The sequence below is a fragment of the Budorcas taxicolor genome, chromosome 22 (assembly GCF_023091745.1).
Source record: "Budorcas taxicolor isolate Tak-1 chromosome 22, Takin1.1, whole genome shotgun sequence".
Taxonomy (NCBI): Eukaryota; Metazoa; Chordata; class Mammalia; order Artiodactyla; family Bovidae; genus Budorcas; species Budorcas taxicolor.
This window is the reverse complement of record NC_068931.1, coordinates 56,668,076-56,695,822: the sequence shown is the minus strand read 5'-3', so window position 1 is coordinate 56,695,822 and position 27,747 is coordinate 56,668,076. Positions and strand designations below refer to the sequence as shown.

Sequence of the window (27,747 nt, the reverse complement as noted above, 5' to 3'; positions counted from 1 at the left end):
TTTACATACTCTCCCAGCCATGCTTTCCTTCAGTGTCTGTGATGCTATCCACATGCTTTCTTATTCTACTTATAAACAGCTTCATGTCAGTCTTCTGTATCTTTACCCTAATATCCACTTCAACCTGCTCTGTCCCTCCCAATTTTCCCACTGTTCTATGAAACAGTTAAAAAAGTTTAAACATTTTATTTAGAGACAACCATAACAAGATTCTGGCACTATGAGAGAAGAAGATAAAGAAAAGGTATCTGAAAGTGAAATTTCCTCAGTAAGATAATGCATTTAAACATGAACATTCACATAGTCAACGTAATCACCATAATTGACAACAAAAGTCTCTGCATACTAGAGTATTCCTTTCTCCCAGGAATGAACTTATGCTGGTTTCCACAGGTGGGAGATGAGAATAATTGTCAATCTTTACTTTCTACATGGCATATTTTGTAAAAACATGATAATGCTCCACGCAAAAGCATCTGAGTATCTAGGAATCAAAATGCCACAAAAAACACATCATTGCCTAGAAAGTGAGACTAATTCTCACTTTGCACTTAATTTGCACTTAAGTGATTAAGTGCAAAATACTTCTAACAAATAGTTTCATTAATAGCTGAAGTTTTGAAAAATACCACTGCATTAAAAACTAGTCATTGCATTTCCATATTCAAGATAAAAGTTCTATAAATGTATCAACCATTTAACTTACAAACACTACATTATTGCTCTTTAAATGGAAAGCTGTGAATCGTTACTAAGGAGTGCTCTGGATGGCTCACTGTAATTTAAATATACTGTCAACTATGGTAAAGTTGAAGCTGACTAGGTCCCAACCAAAATGTTTAAATAAAGTCCTACCTAGACAGCTGGAAAATGAGACTGCTTCTCACTGGTGAGATGGCACTGGGGTATAACCACTGTCTGGAGAAATTTTCTTGAGGTTCACTGAACAACCCAAAATCCAACTTTCATTAATAATGGAAAAACAAACATGTCAGTCGCCTACTGTTCTACTAATGGATACTCACTATCCAGCTCAACTTCCAAAAGGACAAAAACATCTTACCACAAGAATAAAGATTATTAAAAATGTTATCAAAATATTACCATTTCATTCACAGAGCCAAAAGGCCGCAGTGACTTTCATTTTTAGAAAGGATCGGGCAGCCCACTCACGCACTCCTGCCTGGAAAATCCCACGGGGGAGCCTGGCGGGCCGCCGTCCACGGGGTCGCTAAGAGTCGGACACGACTGAGCGGCTTCACTTTCCCTTTTCACTTCCATGCCGTGGAGAAGGACATGGCAACCCACTCCAGTGTTCTTGCCTGGAGAAGCCCAGGGACAGGGGAGCCTGGTGGGCTGCTGTCAATAGGGTCGCACAGAGTTGGACATGACTGAAGCGACTTAGCAGCAGCAGCAGCAAGATATCAAAGTAGACCAATAGAAAATGCAGAACTGCAGAGGTGGATCAGTTCAGTTCAGTTGAGTCACTCAGTCATATCCAACTCTTTGTGACCCCATGGACTGCAGCATTTCAGGCCTCCCTGTCCATCACCAACTCCTGGAGCTTACTCAAACTCATGCCCATTGAGTCAGTGATGCCATCCAACTGTCTTATCCTGTCTCTCCTTCTCCTCCCACCTCCAATCTTTCCCAGCATTAGGGTCTTTTCAAATAAGTTAGTTCTTCACATCAGGTAGCCAAAGTACTGGAGTTTCAGCTTCAATATCAGTCCTTCCAATGAATATTCAGGAATGATTTCCTTTAGGATGGACTGGTTGGATCTCCCTGAAGACCAAGAGACTCTCAAGAGTCTTCTCCAACACCACAGTTTGAAAGCATCCGTTCTTCGGAGCTCAACTTTCTTTATAGTTCAACTCTCACATCCATACATGACTACTGGAAAAACCATCGCTTTGATTTGATGGACCTTTGTCAGCAAAGTAATGTCTCTGCTTTTTAATATGCTATCTAGGTTGGTCATAACTTTCCTTCCAAGGAGTAAGTGTCTTTTAATTTCATGGCTGCAGTCACCTTCTGCAGTGATTTTGGAGCCCCCCAAAAATAAAGTCTCTCACTGTTTCCACTGTTTCCCCACCTATTTGCCATGAAGTGATGGACTGAATGCCATGATCTTAGTTTTCTGAATGTTGAGTAGAGGTGGATTGATGAGGTATTTTCTGATATCTTTTTGGGCAAGGCTGTCCTTAAGTATGAAACAAAAGCATCACCCTAGGTACTAATGTATGATGTCACCAAGGGGCAATTATCTAGATATTTAAAGGTCACAAAGGCAGTAAAGAATTTAGAAAGAAAAATCTGTCATGTTAGGCATGTCAGGAAGCTAACCATGGAAGCAAACGATTTATCCGCAAAGATTTACATAATCCTAGGCCTAAAACAATGGCAATCCACTCCAGTACTCTTGCCTGGAAAATCCCATGGACGGAGAAGCCTGGTAGGCTGCAGTCCATGGGGTTGCGAAGAGTTGGACACGACTGAGCGACTTCACTTTCACTTTTCACTTTTATGCACTGGAGAAGGAAATGGCAACCCACTCCAGTGTTCTTGCCTGGAGAATCCCAGGGACGGGGGAGCCTGGTGGGCTGCCGTCTATGGGGTTGCACAGAGTCAGACACGACTGAAGCAACTCAGCAGCAGCAGCAGGCCTAACATACGTTGCTCAGAAAGTGAAAAATCTGGTGACCATGATATTTTCCACTAGTACGGTGATGAGGATGACACCTCACTTCTGCTGTTGTTGTACAGATGAGTCATACATCACTCATTACTTTCCTAGACATCATTTCGTCTCTGTATCTCATCAGCTTACAATAACAAGTGGTTGTTAATCTGGGTTCTGGCTTACACTGAAGCAGGAGGTAGATGGGTCCCCCCAGAGTAAAGTGATTGGAGATTCATTGCCTGAGGATCAAAAATCCAAGATGAGAAAAGCAGGACAATTAAGAGAGGAGGCTGGGCCCTGTCCAGACCATGTGTTTTTCCTAAAGTCTGGAGATCTCTCCAACCACACATGCACAGAAAGCCTCCTTGGAGGTCAACGGAGAGTGGTGCTAACTAATGCTAGGCACTCCAGACACCTCTTCAGTAGGATCCATCTTCGCTAAGAGATGTGTGTGCACACATGGGAGGATCCTGAGATATACCAAATATGGCCTGTGAACCCGGCAAACCAAAGTGACTGTCAGAAGAAATACCCCATAAAAGTAATTCAAGCTGCCACAAAGGTATGTCTCAGCATCTCCTCCTCTCTCTACCTGAGTTTGCCTATGTGTCTATCCACACGGGCTGTACTTTTTTCTCTCTTAATAAACACGTGACTTGCTTCACTACTTCCTGTCTTTGTAGAAATTCCTTTCTGCAAAGCCGAAGGGCCAGGGCCCTTGTCACTGACCACTGGTCTAGTGGCTCGGATCTGACGCTTTCCCCACCACCTCCCAGCCCAGTCCCTGGCTGGGAACCCAAGGCCCGCTCCAAGCCGTTGCAGGCCGAGGCCACCCAAGATCATATCAATTTGCTTTGCTGACCTGATGCTCTTCTACATCACAGCAGATCTAAGACTTTGGTGTCAGGCTGAACCATATGAAATGGCCAATATTTAATCATCTCTGACTTTCCAGAATGGCAACTCAAGAGATACAAGGTAACAATTTACATTCGGTAGTCCCTACTATCACTCTCCCTTATATGCTTTTAAAGAGAAGAGTCATACAGGCTTCCATCTTTGCGCACCTGGGTGACTTCGGACACAAGATTAAGGGAGGCAGTAGAGGGGGAGAACAGCAACTTTTCAATCTTTTATATTCATTGAAAAAAATATTCTATGATTATACATACGTGTGTTATACAAATGTCCACAAAGGCAAAGTCTGCTTTGCATTTACCAAAACTAACTTGACTGACAGCCTACAGTTTCAGCATAATGCTTTCTGGGGAATGGAAAGAGCATGAGTGACATAATGTGTATAATCATATAACACTGCTGTGCTTTAGCAGTGGCCGCATCAATATTTTAGGACCTGCGCTACTGCCCAGATTCTCTTCACTTCCCAGAAGCAGAGCAGCCTGTTCCACTCCAGTCAGCGGCCTGATGAAGCTCCGGAGGTCACAGAACCGACAGTGGAGACCTTCAGAGCAGACTGCTCTGTAACGTGACAGACAGTCAAAGTAGAATTTTAAATGAGCTTGGGCTTAGCATTATACATTACCTTCTCTCCGCCTGAAATTCTTTTCAAGTGCTTAGGAGTCCGAAGAACCCTCTACTTGCCAGGAACATTCCTCCTTGAAACCATTTGATACGAAAACACCAGTAAATTCTCTGCTTGCCATTTTTATTCTTTCTTAAATCCCAAGAACGCTGTCCCAGTGAAATGACAACTGCGGCTAAAATGGATGGCACTGCTACAATTTTACAACACATGATGGAACTGGACTGCCTTTTCTATTTTGGAGAAAATACATTGTAATGTCCACTGGGACCCAGGATAAGAGATGATAGGAGCCATTTCTTCATGCTGATAAAGTAGCCAGTAGCAGGCCCAGAAATCCATAGCAATTAAAAGGCAAATAAAAGTTAAATACAGAATCTGTACATCTGTTGTACATTATCATCAAAGATCTGATCTTGCTAACAAATCATTAATTATTCCTTATCACGAACAACCCTGGGAACAGCGGATAAGTGAGAGGACATTACTAGGCCATTGAAATGCAAATTTGGGGGTGATAGTTGCAAGCATCATTTATTTATGCAGAAATGCAACATGGGGTTAGTTGCACTGATCATACACAGGTAGAGCTCAGTTTTGCAAGGCCTCGTCTAGTGCAGTCTTCCACCTCCGCTTGTCAGCAGCTGCGTGACTATGTTGCCTAGAGGTCTTCACAGCCATGGCAAGGGGACTTCTCAGAAAGAGGAGACAAAGCAGAGAACAATTTCTGGGTCAGTCTCTGAAAACTTATAAAATAATATTTGTGCTTGTACTAGCTGCTCGGTGGTGTCTGACTCTCAGAGACCCTGTGGACTGCACATGGAATTTTCCAGGGAAGAATACTAGAGTGGGTTGCCATTTCCTACTCCAGGGGATCTCCCTAGGGAAGCCCCCCAGAATACTACTACTGTAAGTCCACTAAAAATAGTTATGGAAAACGTGAAAGTGAAAGTCACTCAGTCTTGTCCAGCTCTTTGCGACCCCATGGACTATACAGCCTGTGGAATTCTCCAGGACAGAACACTGGAAAGAGTAGCCTATCCCTTCTCCAGGGGATCTTCCCAACCCAGCGACTGAACCCAGGTCTCCCACACTGCGGGCAGATTCTTCACCAGCTGAGCCACAAGGGAAGCTCATGGAAAACATAATTAGCTCATTATAAAGCACCAAGCAGAGAATGAAACTGTAGTTATTTGAAAGTTCTGACTTATGATACTACATCATAGTATTATAACAATAAATTAATCCTTCTGGGCCAGTTTTCAATTTGTATATATTACATATATTTGGGGTGTGTGTGTGTGTAAACACACACATCACACACTAAGTCGCTTCAGTTGTGTCCAACTCTTCGTGACCCTATGGATGGTAGCCTGCCAGGCTCCTCGATATGTGGGATTCTCCAGGCAAGCATACTAGAGTGGGTTGCCACGCCCTCCTCCAGAGGATCTTCCTGACCCAGGGATTGAACCCATGTCTCCTGCACTGGCAGATGGGTTCTTTATCACTAGTGCCATCCAGGAAGTCTATATATACATGTGTGTGTGTGTGTGTGTGTGTGTGTGTGTGTGTGTGTCTGTGTGGTGTGCGTGTGTGTGTGTATGTAGCTCCAAATATCCCAGCTCCAAATGCATGGCTGCCACCCCCTACGTAAGCCCCACCTTGTAATCCTGGCCTTAGACTCTGTAAACGTCCCCTTTGCTGGGGGCAGGACGCTAAGCCTTGTCAGCAGAGGTCCACCGAGCGAGGAGCAAGAGGACGGCCCGCCCTCCTGAGCGGCCCTGCGCAGCCCCCAGGAGACGGGGGCAGGCTCCCCAGGACGGCCGGCCGGCGGCCTCCAGGGACCTCAGGCCCGGCTCCACCTGCCCGCACTCTCAGGCAGCAGCGGGCCACTTGTGCCCACGCCCTCTGGGAGGGTTCTTCACCATGCACAGGCGGGGTGTTTCCGTGCAATCACCTCGGCGGAGGGCGTCTCCTGGTCTTCAACTCCTTTATTACCCATTTTACCCCACCCTAGAAGAGGTGAAAGCTGACATTTTGCATGTGCTCCTGGACCCTAAGAGTTTCTTCTACCTTTCTTAATAGTTAATCACTTCCTACGAATAAGCAACCCTTCATCATTTTTTCTGTTCAGAAAAAAACAGAATATCAGTTCTGCTCAGAACTGTTCTGGGTTCTGTTGTAACACACTTCCCTTCCTTCTCATCTCCCTTCAAGAATTATCAGGAGCCAGCATCACACTGTCCCGAAGTAACAGCATTTAGTTTTGGGGATGGAGATACTGTGCCGCTCTTACAGTCTTCCAGAAGATTCTACTTCCTCCTTCCTTCACATAACTGGAAGTAGCACATTTCAGAAACTATGAGAGCTCTCCAATGTCCAGCCCAATTTAATCTATGGATGACAAGATGAAAGTCTTATCACAGTAAATATATGCTAAAATGACTAAATCAAAATGCCATTCACAAAACTAAATAATGTTTACTTTATATTTATATATATATATATCAGTTCAGTTCAGTTCAGTCGCTCAGTCGTGTCTTACTCTTTGCAACCCCATGAATCGCAGCATGCCAGGCCTCCCTGTCCATCACCAACTCCCGGAGTTCAATCAGACTCACGTCCATCGAGTCGGTGATGCCATCCAGCCATCTCATCCTCTGTTGTCCCCTTCTCCTCCTGCCCCTAATCGCTCCCAGCATCAGAGTCTTTTCCAATGAGTCAACTCTTCACATGAAGTGGCCAAAGTACTGGAGTTTCAGCTTTAGCATCATTCCTTCCAAAAAACACCCAGGACTGATTTCCTTTAGAATGGACTGGTTAGATTTCCTTGCAGTCCAAGGGACTCTCAACACCACACTTCAAAAGCAACAGTTCTTTGGTGCTCAGCTTTATTCACAGTCCAACTCTCACATCCATACATGACTACTGGAAAAACCAGAGCCTTGACTAGACAGACCTTTGTTGGCAAAGTAATGTCTCTGCTTTTGAATATGCTATCTAGGTTAGCCATAACTTTCCTTCCAAGGAGTAAGCGTCTTTTAATTTCATGGCTGCAATCACCATCTGCAGTGATTTTGGAGCCCCTAAAAATAAAGTCCGACACTGTTTCCCCATCTATTTGCCATGAAGTGATGGGACCAGATGCCATGATGTTAGTTTTCTGAATGTTGAGCTTTAAGCCAACTTTTTCACTCTCCTCTCACTTTCTTCAAGAGGCTTTTTAGTTTCTCTTCACTTTCTGCCATAAGGATGGTGTTATATATATATATGTATATGTTCAGTGAGTTCAATTCTGAGATCATTTATTAATCATGATGTTAACCCTATTTGCTTAAAAGGAGAAAATCTAGAGATTAGGGGGAATAAGTCAGATAAACATCACTTAGGCATATACACAATTCAAAACCTAGAGCTTATATTGAATTCTGATAATTATTCTTCAAAATATGCGTTTATCAACATGTCAACACCTTTCCAATGTATAAGAAACACTCATTTATTTTTAAATGTTATATGATGATCAGAAAATGTTAACACAGCAGGCACAGCATGTGTTTATAACCCACTGGACATGGTTCAAGATCACTTTCTAACTTGCACAATTCAGCATGACATTTTTAACAGTAAAACAGAAAAAGGAAGTTAATAAATGAGAGGCATGCTATACTGGGATCTAATTTCCATGGGCAGCTTCCCTTAATGTAGGTCCAAGGAACACAACAATAAATTGTTCAGCCATTAGCAGAGGAAAAACTGTAAATGTAAAATAAAAGATGCCTTAAAAGTTTCAGAAATGTTGGGCAATGCCTTAGAAAAACATTATTGCATCTCTAATACCAGAGCTTAAAAAAGATTTTTTCCTTTTTCCCTATGACTAGCAATAAATAAAATTCAGAGTATGGAAATATTTACTTTGCTATTTTTTCTCAACTTTATTTCATGTAATATCTCAGGGAAGGACACACCTAATTAAATGCTGACTTGAAAGTAAGAAGCACTGGAATTTAATGGACATATACTAAAACTAAATTGAAAAAATTTGCTTTGTCTTCCAAAACCTACCTACCAATACAAGATATGTGCTAAGAATTGCTAATTATTATGCTTTTATTTTTAAATCTATGAATAAAACGGTGCTAGACTTTCTATCCACAGATTATATAATACACTTGGAACCCAGGGAGGGCAGGATATTACGGATGGAAACCATAGAAAAATAAAACTGCAATTTTAAATTCTGAACATTCTCAGCTACTTCAAAATATAATATTGCTTACATTACTATAAAAAATACAAGTCTGTCTTTATACTACCACCTATGGGGAACTGCCTTTTCAAAAAGTTTTTATTTTGAAATAATTTAAGGCTTACAGATAAGTTGCATAAATAGAAAGGGAATTCACAGATACATTTCACCCAGCTTTCTCTGATGTGAAGAACTTAAACCACCTTATGATTACCAAAGCTAAGAAATTAATCTTGGTGAACTATTACTGCCTAAACTACAGACTTTATTTGAATTTTCCAGTGTCCTTTTCTTCTTCCAATATCCACTCCAGAGTATCTGTCACACTGTATTTAGTTGTCGTGTCTCTTTGTGTGTGTGTGCTCAGTTGTGTCCGACTCTTTGTAACTCCTTGGACTGTAGCCCGCAAGGCTCCACTGTCCATGGGATTTTCCAGGCAAGGATACAGGAGTCAGTTCCCATTCCTTCCTCCAGGGGATATTTCCAACCCAGGGACGGAAACTGCATCTCTTGTACCTCCTGCATTGGCAGGTAGATTCTTTACCACTGTGCCATCTGGGAAGCCCCTGTGTCTCTTTAGCCTCCTCCAATCTGTGATGAGCAATTTCATATACTTAACCTTGCTTTTCATGACACATTTGATGAATACTCATCAGTCATTTTGTAGACTCTCTCAGTCTGTTTTCTAACAATTACAGTCACTCAGTCGTGTCCGACTCTTTGCGACCCCATGAATCGCAGCATGCCAGGCCTCCCTGTCCATCACTAACTCCCAGAGTTTACTCAAACTTATGTCCATTGAGTTGGTGATGCCATCCAGCCATCTCATCCTCTGTCGTCCCCTAACAATTAGACTATGGCTATACATTTCTGGCTGAAATACCACCAAAGTGATGTTGCGTCCTTCTCTGTGTATCATATCAGGGAGAGAGTGCTGTCGATATGTCTTATTACTGACAAGGTTCACCTTGATCTCTTGGTCATCGTAACCAATTATAGTGGAGAAAGCCAATTTCCCACTGTAATTGATGATAAATTTCTTGGGAGAAGATCCTTTAAGGCCGTGTTAATATACTGATTTTAGCATCCACCAGTGCGTTCTGTCAGTGGCAGTCAGCACTGTTGACTCTGCCTGATGGAGATTTCATTATTTTCCTCATTTCTTCTATACGTCACCTTCACAGATCACAAGGTTCACTAATTGTTAAGATGTCAAATTTCCCAAAATTTAACTACAGATTCAGAGGAATTCCAATCAAAACTCTATCAGGCTTAAAAAAAAAAAGGCAAAGAGATTCTAAAATTTTATCAAACCACAGATGAATTAGAATAACCAAAACAATTTTATAACAGTAAAACAATAAGCTGGAAGACTTCTGCTGCTGCTACTGCTGCTGCTAAGTCGCTTCAGTCATGTCCGACTCTGTGCAACCTCATAGACGGCAGCCCATCAGGCTCCCCCGTCCCTGGGATTCTCCAGGCAAGAACACTGGAGTGGGCTGCCATTTTTGTCTCCAATGCATGAAAGTGAAAAGTGAAAGTGAAGTCGCTCAGTCCTGTCCGACTCTTCGCGACCCCACGGACTGCAGCCTACCAGGCTCCTCCATCCATGGGGTTTTCCAGGCAAGAGTACTGGAGTGGGTTTGGAAGACTTCTACCTAATCTCAAAACTTACTTGAAAGCTGAAGTCATCAAGACAGTATAGTATTAGTCAAGAGACATAAATTAACAGATTAATGAAAGAGAAGAGAGGGTCTAGAAACAGACCCAACTGATCTGATTTTCAAACAAGGAAACTGTCAAGAGGGAGGGGACATGTGCATACTTATGGCTGACTCATGCTGCTGTCTGGCAGAAACCAACACAACACTGCAAAGCAATGAGCCTCCAAGTGAAAATAAACTTTACAAACGGTAACTGACTGGGGGCATTAAAGAAAAAATGTTTTCAACAAATGTTGCTAGAATTAAATTTCTGTATATGTATTTTTAAAAATTAACCCTCCCTCATATCATACTCAAAAGTTAATTCAAACTAGAGCACAAAGCTACATGCAAAAGCTAAAACTCCCAGAATAAAACGTGGTGGTGGTGGTGGGGGGAATCTTTGAGACTTTGGTGTAGGTAAACATTTCTTACAATATAAAAAGCATGAAGTATAAGACAAAGTAATTCATAACTTGTACTTCACTGAAATCAGAAAATTGTGTTCTTTGAAACAAACTGTTAAGGCACTCAAAAGGCAATCATAGAATGGAAAAAAAAATTCACTTCACACATTTAAGTTTTTCTAGACAATGCAAAGACAGAGTACACTCACAGGAGAGTATACCCAGTTGCTTTCCAAAGTGCTTAAACCAATTTACACTCCACAGCGTAGAGTGTAGAGTCCTACTTGCTGCTAATCGTCACCAAAATGTGATAATGTCACACTTCAGTCTTTCACTTGGTAGATGAGAAATGATAGTTCATTTGGTTCTTAATTTGCATTTCCCTTAGAATAGAGTTTATCATCTTTCCAGAGATTTCTTAGCCATTCTCATTTCCTTTTGTGAAGCGTTTTTTCAGTCTTTACCCATTTTTCTGCTCTGCATTTGTCTTTTTCTTACTCAGTTATGTGTGTGTGCGCGTGTGTGTGTGTGTGTTTAACAGTCTCTGTCAGTTACCTGTGTCATAAACACCTCTTTCCTCTTTGTGCTTTACTTTTTGTTTTTAAAAGGGACTGTTAATTACAGAGGTTTCTAATTTTAACATAGTTGAATTTATTCATCGCCCTTATTATTTGGTTGGGCTTTCTCTCACCTGTTTGCAAAACTGGTTCCCCATTACAAGGTCATGTTTTCCTGTATCATCTTTTTAAAGTATTATGGTTTTGAGCTTTCACATTTAAGTCTTTAAATCCATATGAAATTGATGTGGGTTTTTTTTGGCTATCATGGGCATGAGGAATCCAGTTTCATTATTATTCCTTATGAATAGCCAATGGCAAGTAGACCATATATCAAAAATTCTACCCTTTATTTTACTGATCTCCAATGTTAGACGTATAAAGAATTAAATTCCTCTGTATGTATAGAATCACTTCTGTGCCGTCTATTCTGCTCCGCAGGTCTACTGGTTTAATCTGCACCAAGATAACATGATATGAATTGCTATAAATTTACAGTAACATTTGATACAAGTAAGGGAAAAACCTCCACCTTGTTATTCTACTTTAGAAATGTCATAGCTTTTCTTAGCTCATTGTCTTCTCATATACATTTTAGAATCAGCTTGTCAAGCTGAATAACAATAAACAATAACAAAGACCCTATTGATATTTTATTTGAAATGGGATTAAATTTATGAAAACTGCATTCTTATGATACTGGGTATACTTATCCATAACAGTGTATATCTTCCTATTTATTTAGGTCTTTAAAAACTTTTTCAATAAAATTAAAATTATTTTTCTAAAAATATTGTACATTCTTCATTAAGTTAATGCCTAGAAATATTTTCTATTTCCACAGTACTGTATAGGTTGATTTCTTAATAAATATGTATTTCAAGGGGTTATAATTAGAATTAAATAATATTTGTAAAGTGCCTAACGTAGTAACTGGTATATTGTTAATGCTAATATATGTCTACTGAATAAAACAAAATAAATCACATATTCCATTTATCTCTAGTGTGTTAATTTTAGAATCATTTTGACTATTAAAATTAGCACTGTTGAGATTTTAGTGTTTGTGTGAGATTTATATATTAATTTGGAAACTGAGATATTTACCATATGGAATTATCTTATCCATCCAAGAACTACATGCCTCTTTGTTTACTCAAATATTACTTTATTTCTCTCAGTGACATGTTGCAGTTTTTCCATATTTCTTAAGTTTATTCTTAGCTATGAGCTGTGGGGCTTCTTTTGGTTGCCATAATTATTGAGATCTTAAAAATATTTGCAAAATATGAGCATCTATTTATTATTTTATTTTAATTACACTAATATCCACTTACTGTAAAGAAAAAAAAGGTTTTAAACAAACAAGTGTTTCTAGTAAATCTTCCTAATCCCAAATCCTATAATTATTGGATAAGTTGCATATTTTGGCATCTTCATTCCTTCTATGATAAAACACCTGGCTATAAATTAAATCTTTTTTTTAACTGGACTGTCTTTTTCTTCCTGGTTTAAGGTCTAGTTTGAAGGATCTTTCAAAAAATGATGATTCTCTACATTTTCTCTTTTGTTTAGTATCATATAAAGGAACCCTACTGATTTTTGAGTATTTGTGTGGCTGGTTAGTCATCTGGATATCCTTGAGTGATAAGATCTACCTTATGCCTTAAAAATATTACTACCACGATGGCTAGTAAAGGGATAAGAGGAGAAGCTGGAAGACCTGGCAGTAGTACTAGTGAGAAATGAAGGTTTCTAACCAGGGTGGCAACAGTAAAGGTGGCAAACAGTAGCTGGATTTTGGGTATATTTTGAAGGCAGAGCCAATAAGATTTCCTGATGGATAAGATGTTGTCTGAGAGAGGAAGGCATTAGGGGTGGGCTTCCCTGGTGGCTCAGACGGTGAAGTGTCTGCCTGCAATGCGGGATACTGGGTTTGATCCCTGGGTCAGGAAGATCCCTTGGAGGAGGAAATGACAACCTACTCCAGTACTCGTCTGGAAAATCCCACGGATGGAAGAGCCTGGAAGGCTACAGTCTATCGGGTCACAAACAGCTGACATGACTGAGTGACTTCACTATCGTATCTTATCACTAAGAAAGTGGAAAGAAAATAATTATCACCTGAGCTGGGGAAGGCTGCAAGCAGAGCAGGTTTGAGTGGGCAAATCAAGAATTTTTATTTTCATCATGTTTTTGAAGGATGGATAATTCCTAGTTTTCAGTTGTGTGGTGTTTTGTTTTCCTTTTAAGAATCTAACTCTGTTTTGGCAGTTTCTTTCTGTGGAAACAATGTCACACCAGTGCCACTGTGCTTGAAGGAGTGTTACGAGCGCAGGCGGTTACTGGGCCACCTCTATGGAGCCCCAGGACCCTAAGATCATAATCTGTAAAGCAAAGGTATAAGGAAGGAGCTCTGTATTTACTGATTTCACTCAGGTTCTCTAGTGGGCCTCCATCTGGAAGCTCCCAGTTGAACTGGTTCATACCAACAAGTTCACCAGCACTTACTGTGTGATCATGGAAGCCAGAGTATAAAACATTCCAACAGTCTGAGGCTCCCAACATTCCACATCCTTGGGAATTGTGTTTTTGAAGGACACTGCAGGGAATCAGCAGCAGCAGGGAATCTACGAACAAGCTTACAAAATGTTTCTGTTCACTTCTTACAAAAAGCTTTCTAAGGGTACCATCAAAAGTTTCACAGCGTTTGAAAAGGTTAGACTAGATGCTCGCCTTTGTCCCTTTCGGCTATGAAACTGCTTGAGCTTACAGAGTTAAATATGTTAATTACAGTGACCCTGGAGTACATACATTAGGACAGACAAATGTGAAGGAATGCTTCTTCAGAGCTGTCAGAAAACTTCAGACCAAGGTTATTTAGTATCAGATATAAGAAAGTCCTATTCAAAATAAAAGGGGGAGTGGGGCTGCCACTAGCAATACAAAGCTCAAACCTGCCTCTAAATTTGCAGCTCAGTCAAGGTAACTAGTATGTACATTAGATGGTTGGCAGAGATTTATACTAATACTGTATTACATTCTAGACCCCTCCCCCAAAATTGGTATAATGTCTTTGTATTACATTCTTAAAGGATACAAACCTCAGAGTACCATAGATGCTATATTTAGCTACTGAAATATTTTTAACCAAGTCACTTTAAAGCCCTTTCATATATTAAATGGCAAGAAAGGACCACTAACAAAGGATTCAAACAATGTACAGGCAGGTCGACAGATTTTTTTTTTCTGTAAATAGCCAGATAATAAAAAATTGGGGCTTTGTAGGCCATACAACCTCTACAGCAACTACTGCTATAGCATGAAACAGCCAACTAGTACATAAACAAGTAGGCATGGCTCTGTTCCAATAACATTTTATTCGAAAAAAATGGGCAGGGGGCCAGGGTTGATTCACAGCTTTGGTTTGCTGATCTGTGGCCTACAGTACAATCACATCAATGCAACACAGGTCCACAAAGCGGGACATGTGTGGGGGATGAGTTTTGCGAAAATAATTGTAGCCTGATAAGCTGGTAAGAGGTACCCATAGGAGGGATCGCAGAAGAACACTTTAAAGATGCTCAGCTTCAAATATGGCATGGCACTGGAATACTAGAACCTTTAAAAGCAGATTAACAACTGATAAAGAACAATGAAAGTAAGACAGGCAAGTTCAAGTGGTAGTAATAAACAGAAACCGCACAGTTAGGACAATAGTAAGTCACATAAATAATTTCATAGAACTGTGTAATTTTGGATGGAAGTGGCCTGAGAAATAATCTTGTCTAACTTACTTGTTTTATGGAAGAGGAACCGAAAATGCATAGTGCCGTAAATTAACAAAAAGAGCTGCAAACTAAAGGTATTTTTGGAGAACAAGCATGGGATTACATCACCAAACAAGGGTTTTAATGCAAGTGTCAGATCACAGTTAAAACGATAAAGCTGTTATACAACATAAATTATTTATAAGTAAAAGCAGAAGAGTAGCGAAATTTTCCATTTGATCTGAGCCTAGTATGTTGATGTGGTTAAAACGTGAAACAGGCAATAAGTAGGTAGAGATTCATCCAAATTAATAATATACAAATATACAAGAATACAAATAAATAATTATAAAAATACGTAAGTGTTTTATTTCAACACATATATAATAATATGGCTGAAGAAAAGTACATTTTTATGCAAATCCTCAGGGAACCAACATAGTTTACCACAAACAGTATGAATCAGTATGTATTGTAGCAAATAATATCATGGGCTTTGGAAGAAAAATTGCATTTGGATTCAAATCCTTTATAAGACAGATAACCTTAAGGAAGAAATCTAATTTTTAAGAGTATCTGCTCACTCATATATAAAATGTTGATGGTAATACCTACCTTATAAGATTTTAGGAAGATTTTTTTCAAGTAGTCTATATACATATATATGTCATTTACATATAAATGTTCTAATACATAGCAGATGTATTTCTTTTTTTTATTCTTTAGACACATTTCTAGTAACAATCATAATAACTAACGTTCAACTAACACTTATAAGTCAGGCACTTTTTAAAGGGCTTTACATTCACTACTTTATTTATCTTCACAATACTCCTCATGAGGTGCATGACATTATTGTTTCTATTTTTCAGTTAAAGAAACAGAGGCTAAAGCATTTAAGGCCACAAAGCCACTGAGCACTGAGTCAGAATTTAAACCCAAGCAATGCAGAATACTGGAACTCCAATAAAAAGGCCGAACTACCTGAAGAATTAGGTCTGAGAGTAATAGAAATGTTATTTATTCACTCTGATTAGTTCCCATTACCTCTTCCATTTTAAACTATAAAGAAAATTACAGTCTGTGCATTAAGGTAGTTTAGTGACCAAAACCACCATAGAACACTCAATGTCAAATAACTATAAAGGACTCTGACGTCTACTGGGTGTGTCTACTCTGGCTACAGATGAAAATTACACGTGAAGCTTAAAAAAAATAACATAGATATCCAAATCTCACCCCTGACTTTTTAAATAGGAACTCCAGGGTAGGCCTCAGACACATGCATCTCAAAACACTCCAGGCATGATTTTGGTGCACAGCTCGAGTGAGACCTAGAGCTCTGGACACCAAAGATGACGATGGCAACGCAAGCCCAGGAGCGTCTGGAACCAGGATGATGTTCCAAGCGAAAATTACCAACGAGAAGGAGCAGTAAAGAACAGGAACTGCTGACTGAGGACAACGAGAAGAGTGAGTAAGGCGGACAGCGGGATAAGAAGCCAGACAGGGAGGCAGGTTCACTTTCAGATGCCAGGAAGGCGAGTTACACACGCGGAAAAGCGGACGGAAATGCAGTCTCTACAGCCACAACAGCAGCTCAGCAACATGGTCTGAGGACTTACTGTGACCAGGGAAAAGGCCCATTGTTTTTGGTCATTGCTTATCCTTGCAAATGACACAATGCTTTCCTCATCATTATCGCTGCTTTTTTTTTTTCACAACTTGCCACTATTGTTAGCTTTGTTATTAACTGCAATTCAGTGACTTTGTCCCAATTTTGCTGATAAAACATCTGAGATTTGGCTTAACTTTCTCACCATAAGATCAGAAATAAAATTGATTATAACAACTCCAACAAAGATTAATGTAGTCATTATATAAAATGTGCATGGTTAGAAAGCACACAAAGTAATCAGGGAATCATTTTCACAACAGTAGACCACAACCAACTACAATCAAGGATAGCACCAGAAGATTATTAATATAAAACTCTAAATATAGGTTTCATAGGATTAAGACATTGCTGAGACAGCATCAGATTGAGGCTTCCAATTTGTGGTATCACAGCTGAACTAATCAAGAGGGACACAAGTCTGTTCTTGTCTACTATGATTTAAAAATCATAGTAACATAGGAGCCATTTATTCCAACACACTCAGGGGGTTCTTTACTGTTTATTTTAATGACTTTCTCTTGAGAATCGAATGGAATCTGGATCTTTTTTGCAGAACAGAAACGCAAGTGCACATAAGCAGCATTTTCCAGGTAACATCAAGACGCTTCCTGGTGGCTTCCCTGGTGGCTCAGAGGTTAAAGAGTCTGCCTGCAATGTGGGAGACCCGGGTTCGATCCTTGGGTCGGGAAGATTCCCTGGAGAAGGAAATGGCAACCCACTCCAGTACTCTTGCCTGGAGAATCCCATGGAGGGAGGAGCCTGGTAGGCTATAGTCCATGGGGTCGCAAAGAGTCAGACACGACTGAGCGACAAACTACTATCATGATGCCCCTCACCTTGGCCAGCAGAAGAGCCCTGGATTTGTAGATTTCCTAAAGACCCCACTACGGGGAAACGTTCACTTTCCTTCTCTAAGTTTTTCACACCTTAGATGTGAACTGTTCATAAGTATGGAGATGTGGATTTTGTACATGCTTATCTCTCTACAGCACCAGCACATCCCTAAATAAACGATTCAACAGGGCACCTGCTTCCAGGTAAGCTGTGGCTCACTGATGTGCACGCCCCTTCTCTGTACGGCCCCATTTCTGAATCGCACGTGCTTATGAGACAAGACAACCGCGTGAAATGGTGAACATACAGGTTCAGATTTGGAAGACAGGTGTTCAAAGTCCAGGCTTGATGCTTTTTTAGCAGTACGAGGTTAAAACATTTGACCTATGCCTTCAATGTTTGTAAGAAAAAAGTTAAATTCAACTTCAGCAATCTTGAGTGAGTACTGAGCAGAGCTTCAGGGTCCTCATCTGATAAATGGTAACAGCATGTAACTGACATGTTTAGAAAATTAAATAAGATAATACATATAAAGAACATAGCAAAATACCCTGGCACAGAGTAAATGCTCAGGAATCGACTCTTATTAATATATCTCATATTATATAAAATATCTGTCTTGCAGGGTAACAAGAGAGGCATGTGGACTTGGAATAAACACTGTTAACTAAATGGCGGTGCCTGTGGACAGAAGGGGGAGCAGGGACACAGGAGTGAGTGGCGTGCTGAGCGCCAGCCAGGAGAGGCGGCCCCTCCTCCCCTCGGCGATGGTGCACTCCCCAGGCTCTTGGGGGTGCTCATGGCTCAGAAGTATCAGCTGATTCCCTCTGTGGGATTTGCCCCAGGATGAAGAGAGTAGCTCACCCAAAGTCACACCCCTTCTTCAGGGCACCCCTGATTCAATGACTGAATGACCTGGAGATGCAAAGGCTGAGCCCTTAGACCCACTTTAGGACAAGTCTGAAGTCTATCCCAGCTCCAGAGTTCCCAAGATCAACTGAAGCTTTCTAGGCAATTGAAATGCAATTCGCCTTCTCCCTCTGCCCAGCTTCTGTCTCTCCTTAAAGGTATTGAGTCCCTAGGAGAGTTCCACACACAAGTGTGTCTCAGAGTCGGCTGCCTCGGGAAATGTTTTATGACACCTGCCCAAAGTCAGAAAGCTAATGAGAGACCAAAATGGGGTCTGTTACAGACAGCAGACCATTCCACAACACATCTGCCAGCATCATTCCACAAAGAACGATCCAGAAGGGTGGGGTGGGGAGGGAGCGGGAGGGAGGCTCGGGAGGGAGGGGGCGTGGGTACACCTGTGGCTGATTCTTGTTGACAGAAAACCACAAAATTCCGTAAAGCAAATATCCTTCAATTAAAAAAAATAAAGTCTCAAAAAAAAATGCTTCGAACAAAATAGCTGACATTATAAACAGAGCTGTTTTAAAGAACTCTTTTATAAAAACTGTTGTGCTTTGATTTATAAATGGAGAAACAATATATCACCTTAACCAAATTAGATGACTTTAAATGTGACTTATTTGTATTTATTCTAATTTGTGTAAGAAATATGAATATCAATACATCTCCCTAACCTTCTTAACTCAGGCAAAAAAAAAAAAAGGCAGAAGAGATCAAGTGAAAGGAGGAACCAAAAGCCCTATAAGGTAACATAAATGATTCCATAAAATATTCTAACCACGTCTCATATGTGGAGCAGAATAAAAATGAGGGAAGATCCCTATTGAAGTTGAGCTGATGAGACACAAGAAAGCAATCATTCCTACTTAGAGCAGAAAACAGCAAGGTGAAGGAAGAGGGGAATTTCCTGGGATGCTTTCCATTTCACTTCGGAAGCAGAGACCAACTGGATCAAAAGGGGCTTCAAAGATAGACAGCTTCTGCCTTTTATTTTATACAAGCGGAAACTGCACCCTAGAGGGTCACTTTGCTCCCCAAGGGCACAAGGGCACAGAGTAGCCTGGTCTAGGACTCAGTCTCCAGTCTTCCAGCTTTGTCTTCAACACGTGATTCTGATACTTTATGTAAAGAGTAACACCCACCAAAAAATTCATATAAATGCCAGCGTAAGTATAATATGTATCACAGGAACTTCCCTGGTGGTCCAATGGCTAAGACTCCACATGTCCAATGCAAGGGGCCCCAGTTCGATCCCTGGTCAGGGAACTGGAGCCCACATGCCAAAACTGACAATCCTGCGTGCCAGAACGAAGATGAAACACCTCGTGTGCACTGATGCTGGGAGGGATTGGGGGCAGGAGGAGAAGGGGACGACAGAGGATGAGATGGCTGGATGGCATCACTGACTCAATGGACGTGAGTCTGAGTGAACTCCGGGAGTTGGTGATGGACAGGGGGGCCTGGCGTGCTGCGATTCATGGGGTCGCAAAGAGTCGGACACAACTGAGCGACTGAACTGAACTGAACTGAACTGTGCTACAACTAAGACCTGGTGCAGCCAAGTAAAAAACAAATATTTTTAAAAATTAACCAGTCAATCTAAGACAGAAATGGAAAATTTTTTAAATATAAAAACAAAAAAATAAAATGTATTATAAAACTACGTATAACTTTTGAATTAGGCATCAGTGTCTCTCCCCGCCCTCCCCATCAATGTGGATGATTGGAACTTGCCTATATTATGGGTTTTCACAGAATGTCTTTACAAGGAAGGTTAGAACTCCAGCAATTAAAGTTCATCAAATATTGTATCTTAATGCCCTTATCTCAGAATGAAGACAATAATTACTATCTCATTCAATAGGATGCCATAAAGACTAAATATTTAATGGTAGCAACACGTTTTAAATGTCACATAAACAAATACCATAGTGATACACATAGCAACTTCTAGCATGTTAATATTACGCAGAACTGAAAAGAGCCCAAGACAAAGGAACATTTAGACACCTGACTATTTCCAATCAAGAGAGCAAGATTTAAACTGATACACCTACTTTAATCAAGACATCCCAATTCTTAGAAATCCCTGTGTTAGGCAAATCTACCACCAAGAAATCTAAGACTTTTGGGGAAAAAATAGGGGAATGGGATAGAAGTTAAAAGAAACTCATGATTATCTTTAAAGTACTTTTAAATTATTAAAATAGAATAGGGCAACCATAATATGTAAGGAAATACCACAGACATTTTATAGATTTTGAATTTTTCCCAGTAAGTACTATATCATTCATTTTTATATATGATTTCTGCTTTCTAGAAACCTCTGAGAATCTCTCTGTCCTTTGTTACAATGAAGTAATTGCTAAGAATCACTACCTTCTGTCCTTTCCACATCTGCATTCTTTAGCCAAAGTGCTCAAAGAACAAGTTTGGTTTTTAAAGACTTCATTGTTTTAAATGTTTGGGTAAATTTTATGTCCCTTGCTTGGAAAAGAGGAGGCGGCAAAAGTCCCTCTGAAGCACAGCTCAGCCCAGTTTCCCTCATGTCAGAGTTAGGCTTTGGGACCCCTTTGCAGAGACTTAAAGTTCAGCTCCCTGAATTTTAACAAACCAAAGAGCAGTACTAAGACCCTTCCATTCCTTTATCAATTCCCAGGGCTTCTTTGAAAAATCTCCATTTCTACTGTGCTATTGCTTTTTAAAAATTATCTACTTCACCTAATCTATTCTGTCTTTTTCTAGTTACATTAGTAACAATTTGCAGATGAAACTATAAGTCAAGAGAAAAGACACACAGAAGCAAATTCATGAATATCAGAATTTTGAATAAAGATAAACTGTGATTAGTAAACAGATGGTAACAATACTAGTCTAGATAGCTAAGATAATGTGGTGTAAACCAATCTGCCTGGGTGTGCTCAGTCGCTAAGTAGTATCCCACTCTTCTGCGACCCCATGGACTGTAGCCCACCACGCTCCTCTGTCCGTGGGATTTCCAGGCAAGAATACTGAAGAGGGTTATCATTTCCTTCTCCAGGGGATCTTTTCCAACCCAGGGATCCAACGCAGGTCTCCTGCGTTGGCAGGGGGATTCTTTAACACTGAGCCACCTGGGAAGCCAAACTAATCTGCGTAACAACCAACTACTGGCCTGGGTGAAATTAGTCAGTGACTCATCGATTTATAATGCTCCTACATTTAAACAGAGATACTAAGATATCTGGCTTCACCAACTCAAGGGACATGAGTTTGAGCAAGCTCTGGGAAATAGTGAAGGATGGGGAAGCCTGGCATGCTGCAGTCCACGGGGTCGCAAAGAATGAGACATGACTAAGCGACTGAACAACAACAACAGCTAAGATATAAAGCTGCATGGAAATTCCAGGGAAATAACATTTATGTTCATTTTCCTTGCAGGAAAATATACAAATGAACGCTGTGGAGGTATCACATAAAACATGTTGGACTCAATCAGCAGTCTTCAAAACAGGTAACCCCTTCCAAAAGGGAGTATCTTAAGTCTTTTCAAGGAAAATATAGTTTTTTAAGCACACATAGTCTTAAGACATAGTTAGTTTAAAGGAATTGATTTTGGGATGCTAAATATGCAAATTAACAGCTTCCCTACAACATTGAGGGTGGAAATTTTCTCTCGAAAATAATCAAGGATGTAAAATTTTTGACGCTGAAAATTTGCCATGAAATTCTTTTTAATGGATAATGATGGCAGGTATCAAATAGTTATGCCAAATATTCCGTGGAATTAATTTAAAAGAATGTATTTCATTTTTAAATCTCAATATCACAATATCCTCAAAATTTTATCTTTTGAAAACATTCAAACTTATTATCAAAAGGTTTTAGCTGTCAATACAGAACTGTACAAGAGATTAGACATTTATTGATATCCACTAGAGAGATGGTGAGCAAAAAAGTTTGAAAGCCACCAGACTAAATCATGTCAAGGTTTCACTAACCTCTAATATTCTAATATCAAAATTCTAAACAAGGTGCTCTATATATAAGTCCTACTCTGTCTAGAGTGACACAGAAAGGTTGGGCCTATTAAAGAGCCCTTGGGAGTGTAGGTGAGGTGTGAGCAGGGTTTTATGAATGGAAAACAGTAAACTTGAAGAACCTGGAAATGATGAAGAGGCCCCTGCAGGAGAGGGGAAGCAGATGTGGCTGGGCGGAAAAATGGGAAGACCAGGAGCTTTCAGGTCGCAAGAAATTTGGGTTCAAATTCAGGTTTTACTACATTTGGGCTGAACCAGTTTGAAGAAATCTTCATTTCTATTTTGAAGATCAAATAGATAGATAGAAAAGAAAGTGCTTTTTAAATTATAAACTAACAGCACTTGTTAGTCATTAAGCCCTTTTCAACCAGAAACCATGAGCAGTAGCAGTTTACACCATGGCAGAAAGCATGGGCTCTGGAACCAGTAGATTGTGTCGGGACAAAAGCTGCCAATTCCTGGAGGGACAATCTCAGCCCGGATGGGAGGGAGCAGGCAGGCAACCCAGTCTAGAACAGGGCTTTAGTAATAAAGCTACCAACATGACTCCTTGGTTCCTCAGAAAGAGTATGTGACAATGATCCAACGAACTTCTTGGCTAACAAAGTAGCATATATTTTTTTCCCCCTTGCTTAAATGTTAAAACTCCAAAAGAACACATCGCAATTTATGCTACAAAGAATATCTTGATGTATTGGATTCTGCATTGTGGTAGGAACATTCTGACCTTCACCTAAGGGCGTTCTGACCCTAGGGTACCAAAGCCCTCATTATAAAATATCCTGACCTATTACTAACATACCAAGCACAGAACCAAAAGCAGCAATATGAGACAAACCCTTTAAGCGCTGATGTTTTTAGTCTTTTGAAAACTGTTACTGGAATATTTTTTAAATTATAGAAGTAATTCATAGTTCCTCATTCATGATCTTTAAAATATATTTTTTACATATATACATACATAAAGTGAAGTGACGTCACTCAGTCGTACCCGACTCTTTGCGACCCTGTGGACTGTAGTTTACAAGGTTCCTCTGTCCATGGAATTTTCCAGGCAAGAGTACTGGAGTGGGTTGCCATTTCCTTCTCCAATATACATACATATTAATATATAAAATACATACATGTATTTATATATAAATGCAGACATATATATTCATATACATACGTATGTATATAGAAGACAAAGCTGGTCTTCCACACCTACCCCTGACTTTTCAAAATTTGTTCATGACAAGATGCATAGTTTTTCAGAAATTATCTTAGAAGTTTTGGTTAAAGTCTTGACCAAAATGTAGAAACACAAAGCTCAGAAATGTGTTATTTTAAGAAAAGCATTTTAAAGCCCATGTTTTAACTTTTAAAAAGTCCCAGAACTATTAACTACAGGGTAATGTGCCAAATAGATTATACTGCTTTCCAATTTAATTTAAGCATTATATTTGTGCTAAAACTCAGGATATGTTTGTTACTCTTAAGATATTTTCAATATATAATATGTATTGAGAAGCAATAGAGCAACGTTAGGAATTTTTTAACTTACATGTGTGCCTGGCCAGTGAGTAGTTGGATCCACCGCTAGTCAAACCAAATCCTTCAGGAATCTGACTAGAGCTTCGAGGTCTGGTCAACAGTTTAGGAGGTTCAATTTCAGCACCAAATTCAGCTCCTATTACTCCTAGTAAAACAATAGCAGTAGCTTGCTTCCGTCTTTCCTCATAAGATGTGGAAATTTTCTTCATTTGTGGGACACTTGATAAGCAACCTGAAAACCAAACCATAAGAACAGAGATTAAAAGACTATCAACACATATGATGAAACATTCAAGACTGCTCGGTCACGAAGGGACTGCCTTTTCAGTAAATGGCACTGAAACGACTGTTATCCTTGTGCAAAAGAATGACTTTGGATTTCTGCCTCTCATGATATAAGAAGATGAACTCAAAATCGATCACAGCCCTAAATATACAATAAAACTAAGCAACTTGCAGAAAAAATATAGATGAATATTTTCATGATTTGGGGTTAGGTAATGATTTCTTAGATATTATAGCAAAACAAGAGGAACTTTTTAAATGTTTTCAAATTGAACTTCAATATTAAACACTTTTGAGCTTCCAATAACATAATCAGGAAAGTAAAAAGAACACACAGACTGAGAGAAAACATTGTCAAATTGTGTATCTAATAAGAGATTGTATCCAGAATACCTAAGGACCTCTTCTGACAACTCTATATTAAGAAAACCCAACATTTAAAATGAGCAACTAATTTAAATAGGCATTTCCCCAAAGATATATGAATGGCCAATATGCACATTAAAGCTACTCAATGTCATTGGTCATTCAGCTCAGTTCAGTTGCTCAGTCGTGTCCAACTCTTTGCGACCCCATGAATTGCAGCACGCCAGGCCTCCCTGTCCATCACCAACTCCCAGAGTTCACTCAGACTCACGTCCATCGAGTCAGTGATGCCATTGGGAAAATGCAAATGAAAACCTCAGTGAGATACCATTTTACATCCATTAGAATGGCCATAATTACAAGGACAGCCCATAACATGTATTGTTGAGCCTGTACAGAAATTGAAACTCTCATGCATTCCTGGTGGGGATGTAAAATGATACAACTACTTTAGAAAATGGTTTGGTAGTTAGAGTTATAACATATGGCCCAGCAATCCCACTCCTAGGTATCTGCCCAAGGGGAGTGAAAACAAATGTCCATATAAAGACGTGTACATGAACATCCAGGGTTCCCTGGTGGCCCAGTGGTAAAGAATCTGCCTGCCAGTTCAGGAGATGCAGAAGACGTGGGTTCGATTCCTAGGTTGGGATGATCCCCTGAAGCAGGAAATGGCAACCGACCCCAGTATTCTTGCCTGGAAAATTCCATGAACAGAGAAGCCTGTGGGGTGCAGTCTATGGGGTTGCAAAGAGTCGGACACAACTGAGCGTGCACAATGACTGTCTACAACAGCATCACCCATAAGAGCCAAAGAGCAGGAACAACAAAAGTCCATCAATTGTTAAACAGCTACACAAAATGTGCTACATTCATTCAATAAAATATTATTCAGCAATAGAAACGGATGAAACATTAATACATGGTGCAATATGGATGTAAATATATGTACACAACCAACTTTATAAAATCCTAATATTTTCCAAAAGTGTTTCAGATTTTTAAAAATAAGTAACTAATGTGGATACAGCTAAAGTCTACTATGGTTTGTGTCTTGACTTTACTCCACCTCTCTCTTACCCGAGAGGTCACCATGATTATGACCTTGGCAAATATTTTTATCTATTATATAATCATATCAATGTTACCTGAAATATACATTTTCTTGCCTTGAACCATGCTTGCATTCCATCCATAAACTCTGGGTATATGGATGAATGAAAACCAGTAGGTAGATAGGTAGGTAAACAGGCCAATAGACAAACTTTGAACTAAATTTCCTCACAGAGGTTTTTGAGAGTATGTCCATGGGTAAGATTGAACTATTATTTTCTTTCCATGTACTATTCCTGTTGGCTCTTGGTAGCAATATAATACAAATCTCTAAAACTGGGTTAACTTTTACTCCCCAGTCCTCTGAAAACAGTTAAAGAATCATTGAAGTTAGATGAAATTATTTACAATTATCAGGGCCTGTGAGCTTCCCTGGTAGCGCAGATGGTAAAGAATTTGCCTGCAATACAGGAGACTTGGGGTTCAGTCCATGGGTCAGGAAGATCCCCTGGAGAAAGGAATGGCTACTCACTCCAGTATTCTTGCCTGGAAAATCTCATGGACAGAGGAGCCTGGTTGGCATCAACCCAGGGGGTCACAAAGAGTCAGACATGACTAGTGACTACCACTGACAGCACCTGTGTCTCAGGATGACCCTCTTCTGGAGTCAGGAAGTAGCAGACACATGGGTAGGGAAGGCGTAGGGGTGGAGGAAAGAATACTTTTGTTGTTGTTGCTATGAATTCATTTTCTGTAATAATTATTTGGCTTGATTTTCTACTAAATTCTTGAATCATTTCAGATAGCTTACAGTTTTAGAATTATCCATTTCATCCAAGTTTTTAAATGCGTTGGTCTGAAGTCATTTAGACTGTTCTCTATGATTTAAAAAATCTCACTTGTATCAGTTGCTATGAATTCTTATAAGCATTGTTTACTTGTGCCCAGTTACTCAGTCGTGTCTGACTCTTTGCAACCCCTGGACTGTAACCCGCCGGGCTCCTCTATGCATAGAATTTTCCGGGCAAGAATACTGAAGTGGGTTGCCACTTTCTACCCCAGGGGAAGGGGACTTTCCTGACCCACAGCCTGAACTCACGTTTCTTGTATCTCCTACATTGGCAGGTGGATTTTTTTTTTTTTTTTTTTTAACCACTAGTGCCACCTGGGAAGCTTGTTGTTTACTTACACTTTCTCTAATATTATTTTCCCTGCCCTCTTGATAAGTTTTTCTAGAAATACACTTTCTATCAGATTTCCAAAAATACCCTGGTTTTGATCTTACTGTTTCATTGCTTTCTATTTCACTCATTTCTGCTATTACTTTTACTCTCTCTCCTTCCTCCCACTTTCTTTAGGTTTTCTCTCTATTCTCTCTTTCTCTTTGTTTCTAGGGTCCCAGATTGAACACAACTCATTTCATTATTTTCTATTATGTTTAACGGAGCAAGTCATATGGTGGCATCCACTTTCCTCTTCTCCTTTAATAATACAACCTTGATTTTGACTGACTAACAATGTATTCATATTCTTTCAATATTCTTGCAGGAACCGAGAAAGGCTGGCGTTAGATATTTTAAGTTCTCTTTGCTCATAGGAGCCAAAGCCTGCTTCTGAAAAGCAGCTAATCATTTCAGTCGCAATTACTGCATTTCTATTCCGTTACTTGTCCACAAAGATATCTATCTTTCTTGAGCCTAATTATGCCTTGTTGGTTTTCTATTTGAATATTTTATCCATCATAGCTATACATGGGGTACAGAGGGATTTCAAAGGCAAACTTCTGGAGCCATCTTGACTGGTTGGAGGTCAGCTTTCTGTCTTTCTAATTTTAACCCATCCAGTTTTTCTTGTCTCTTTCAGCCGATTGTTCTATACATTAAGTCAATATAATGAAGGGCCCACAGAGCAGTATGGCAACTAAGAAATTAGCAACAGGGACTTCAGAATACTTTTAGATATTTATTTTGTCTTTGTGGAGACAAAAAAATTTCTTCGTTATTCTATACTACCGCAGGAAAGGCAAGGGGGTGAGAACAGGGAGGGTTTAAGGGGCACCAAACACCAGAGGTCTTCATACAGCAACCTGAAGAACTTTAATGTTAGGCTAACGGAAAGCTGTTGACCAGTATGAGATTCACGGTCAGAGAGATCA

General features: G+C 39.9%; 1 protein-coding gene across 4 annotated transcripts in view; it reads right to left on the bottom strand.

The window, feature by feature from the left end:
• WDR7 (WD repeat domain 7) overlaps positions 1-27,747 on the bottom strand; it is a 352,665-nt gene that overhangs the window by 130,996 nt on the left and 193,922 nt on the right. For all 4 annotated transcript variants that reach the window (XM_052660291.1, XM_052660292.1, XM_052660293.1 and 1 more), the window contains one exon: positions 23,899-24,120. In XM_052660291.1, coding sequence (XP_052516251.1) covers positions 23,899-24,120 — 222 coding nt within the window. The remainder of the gene's footprint in view (positions 1-23,898; positions 24,121-27,747) is intronic.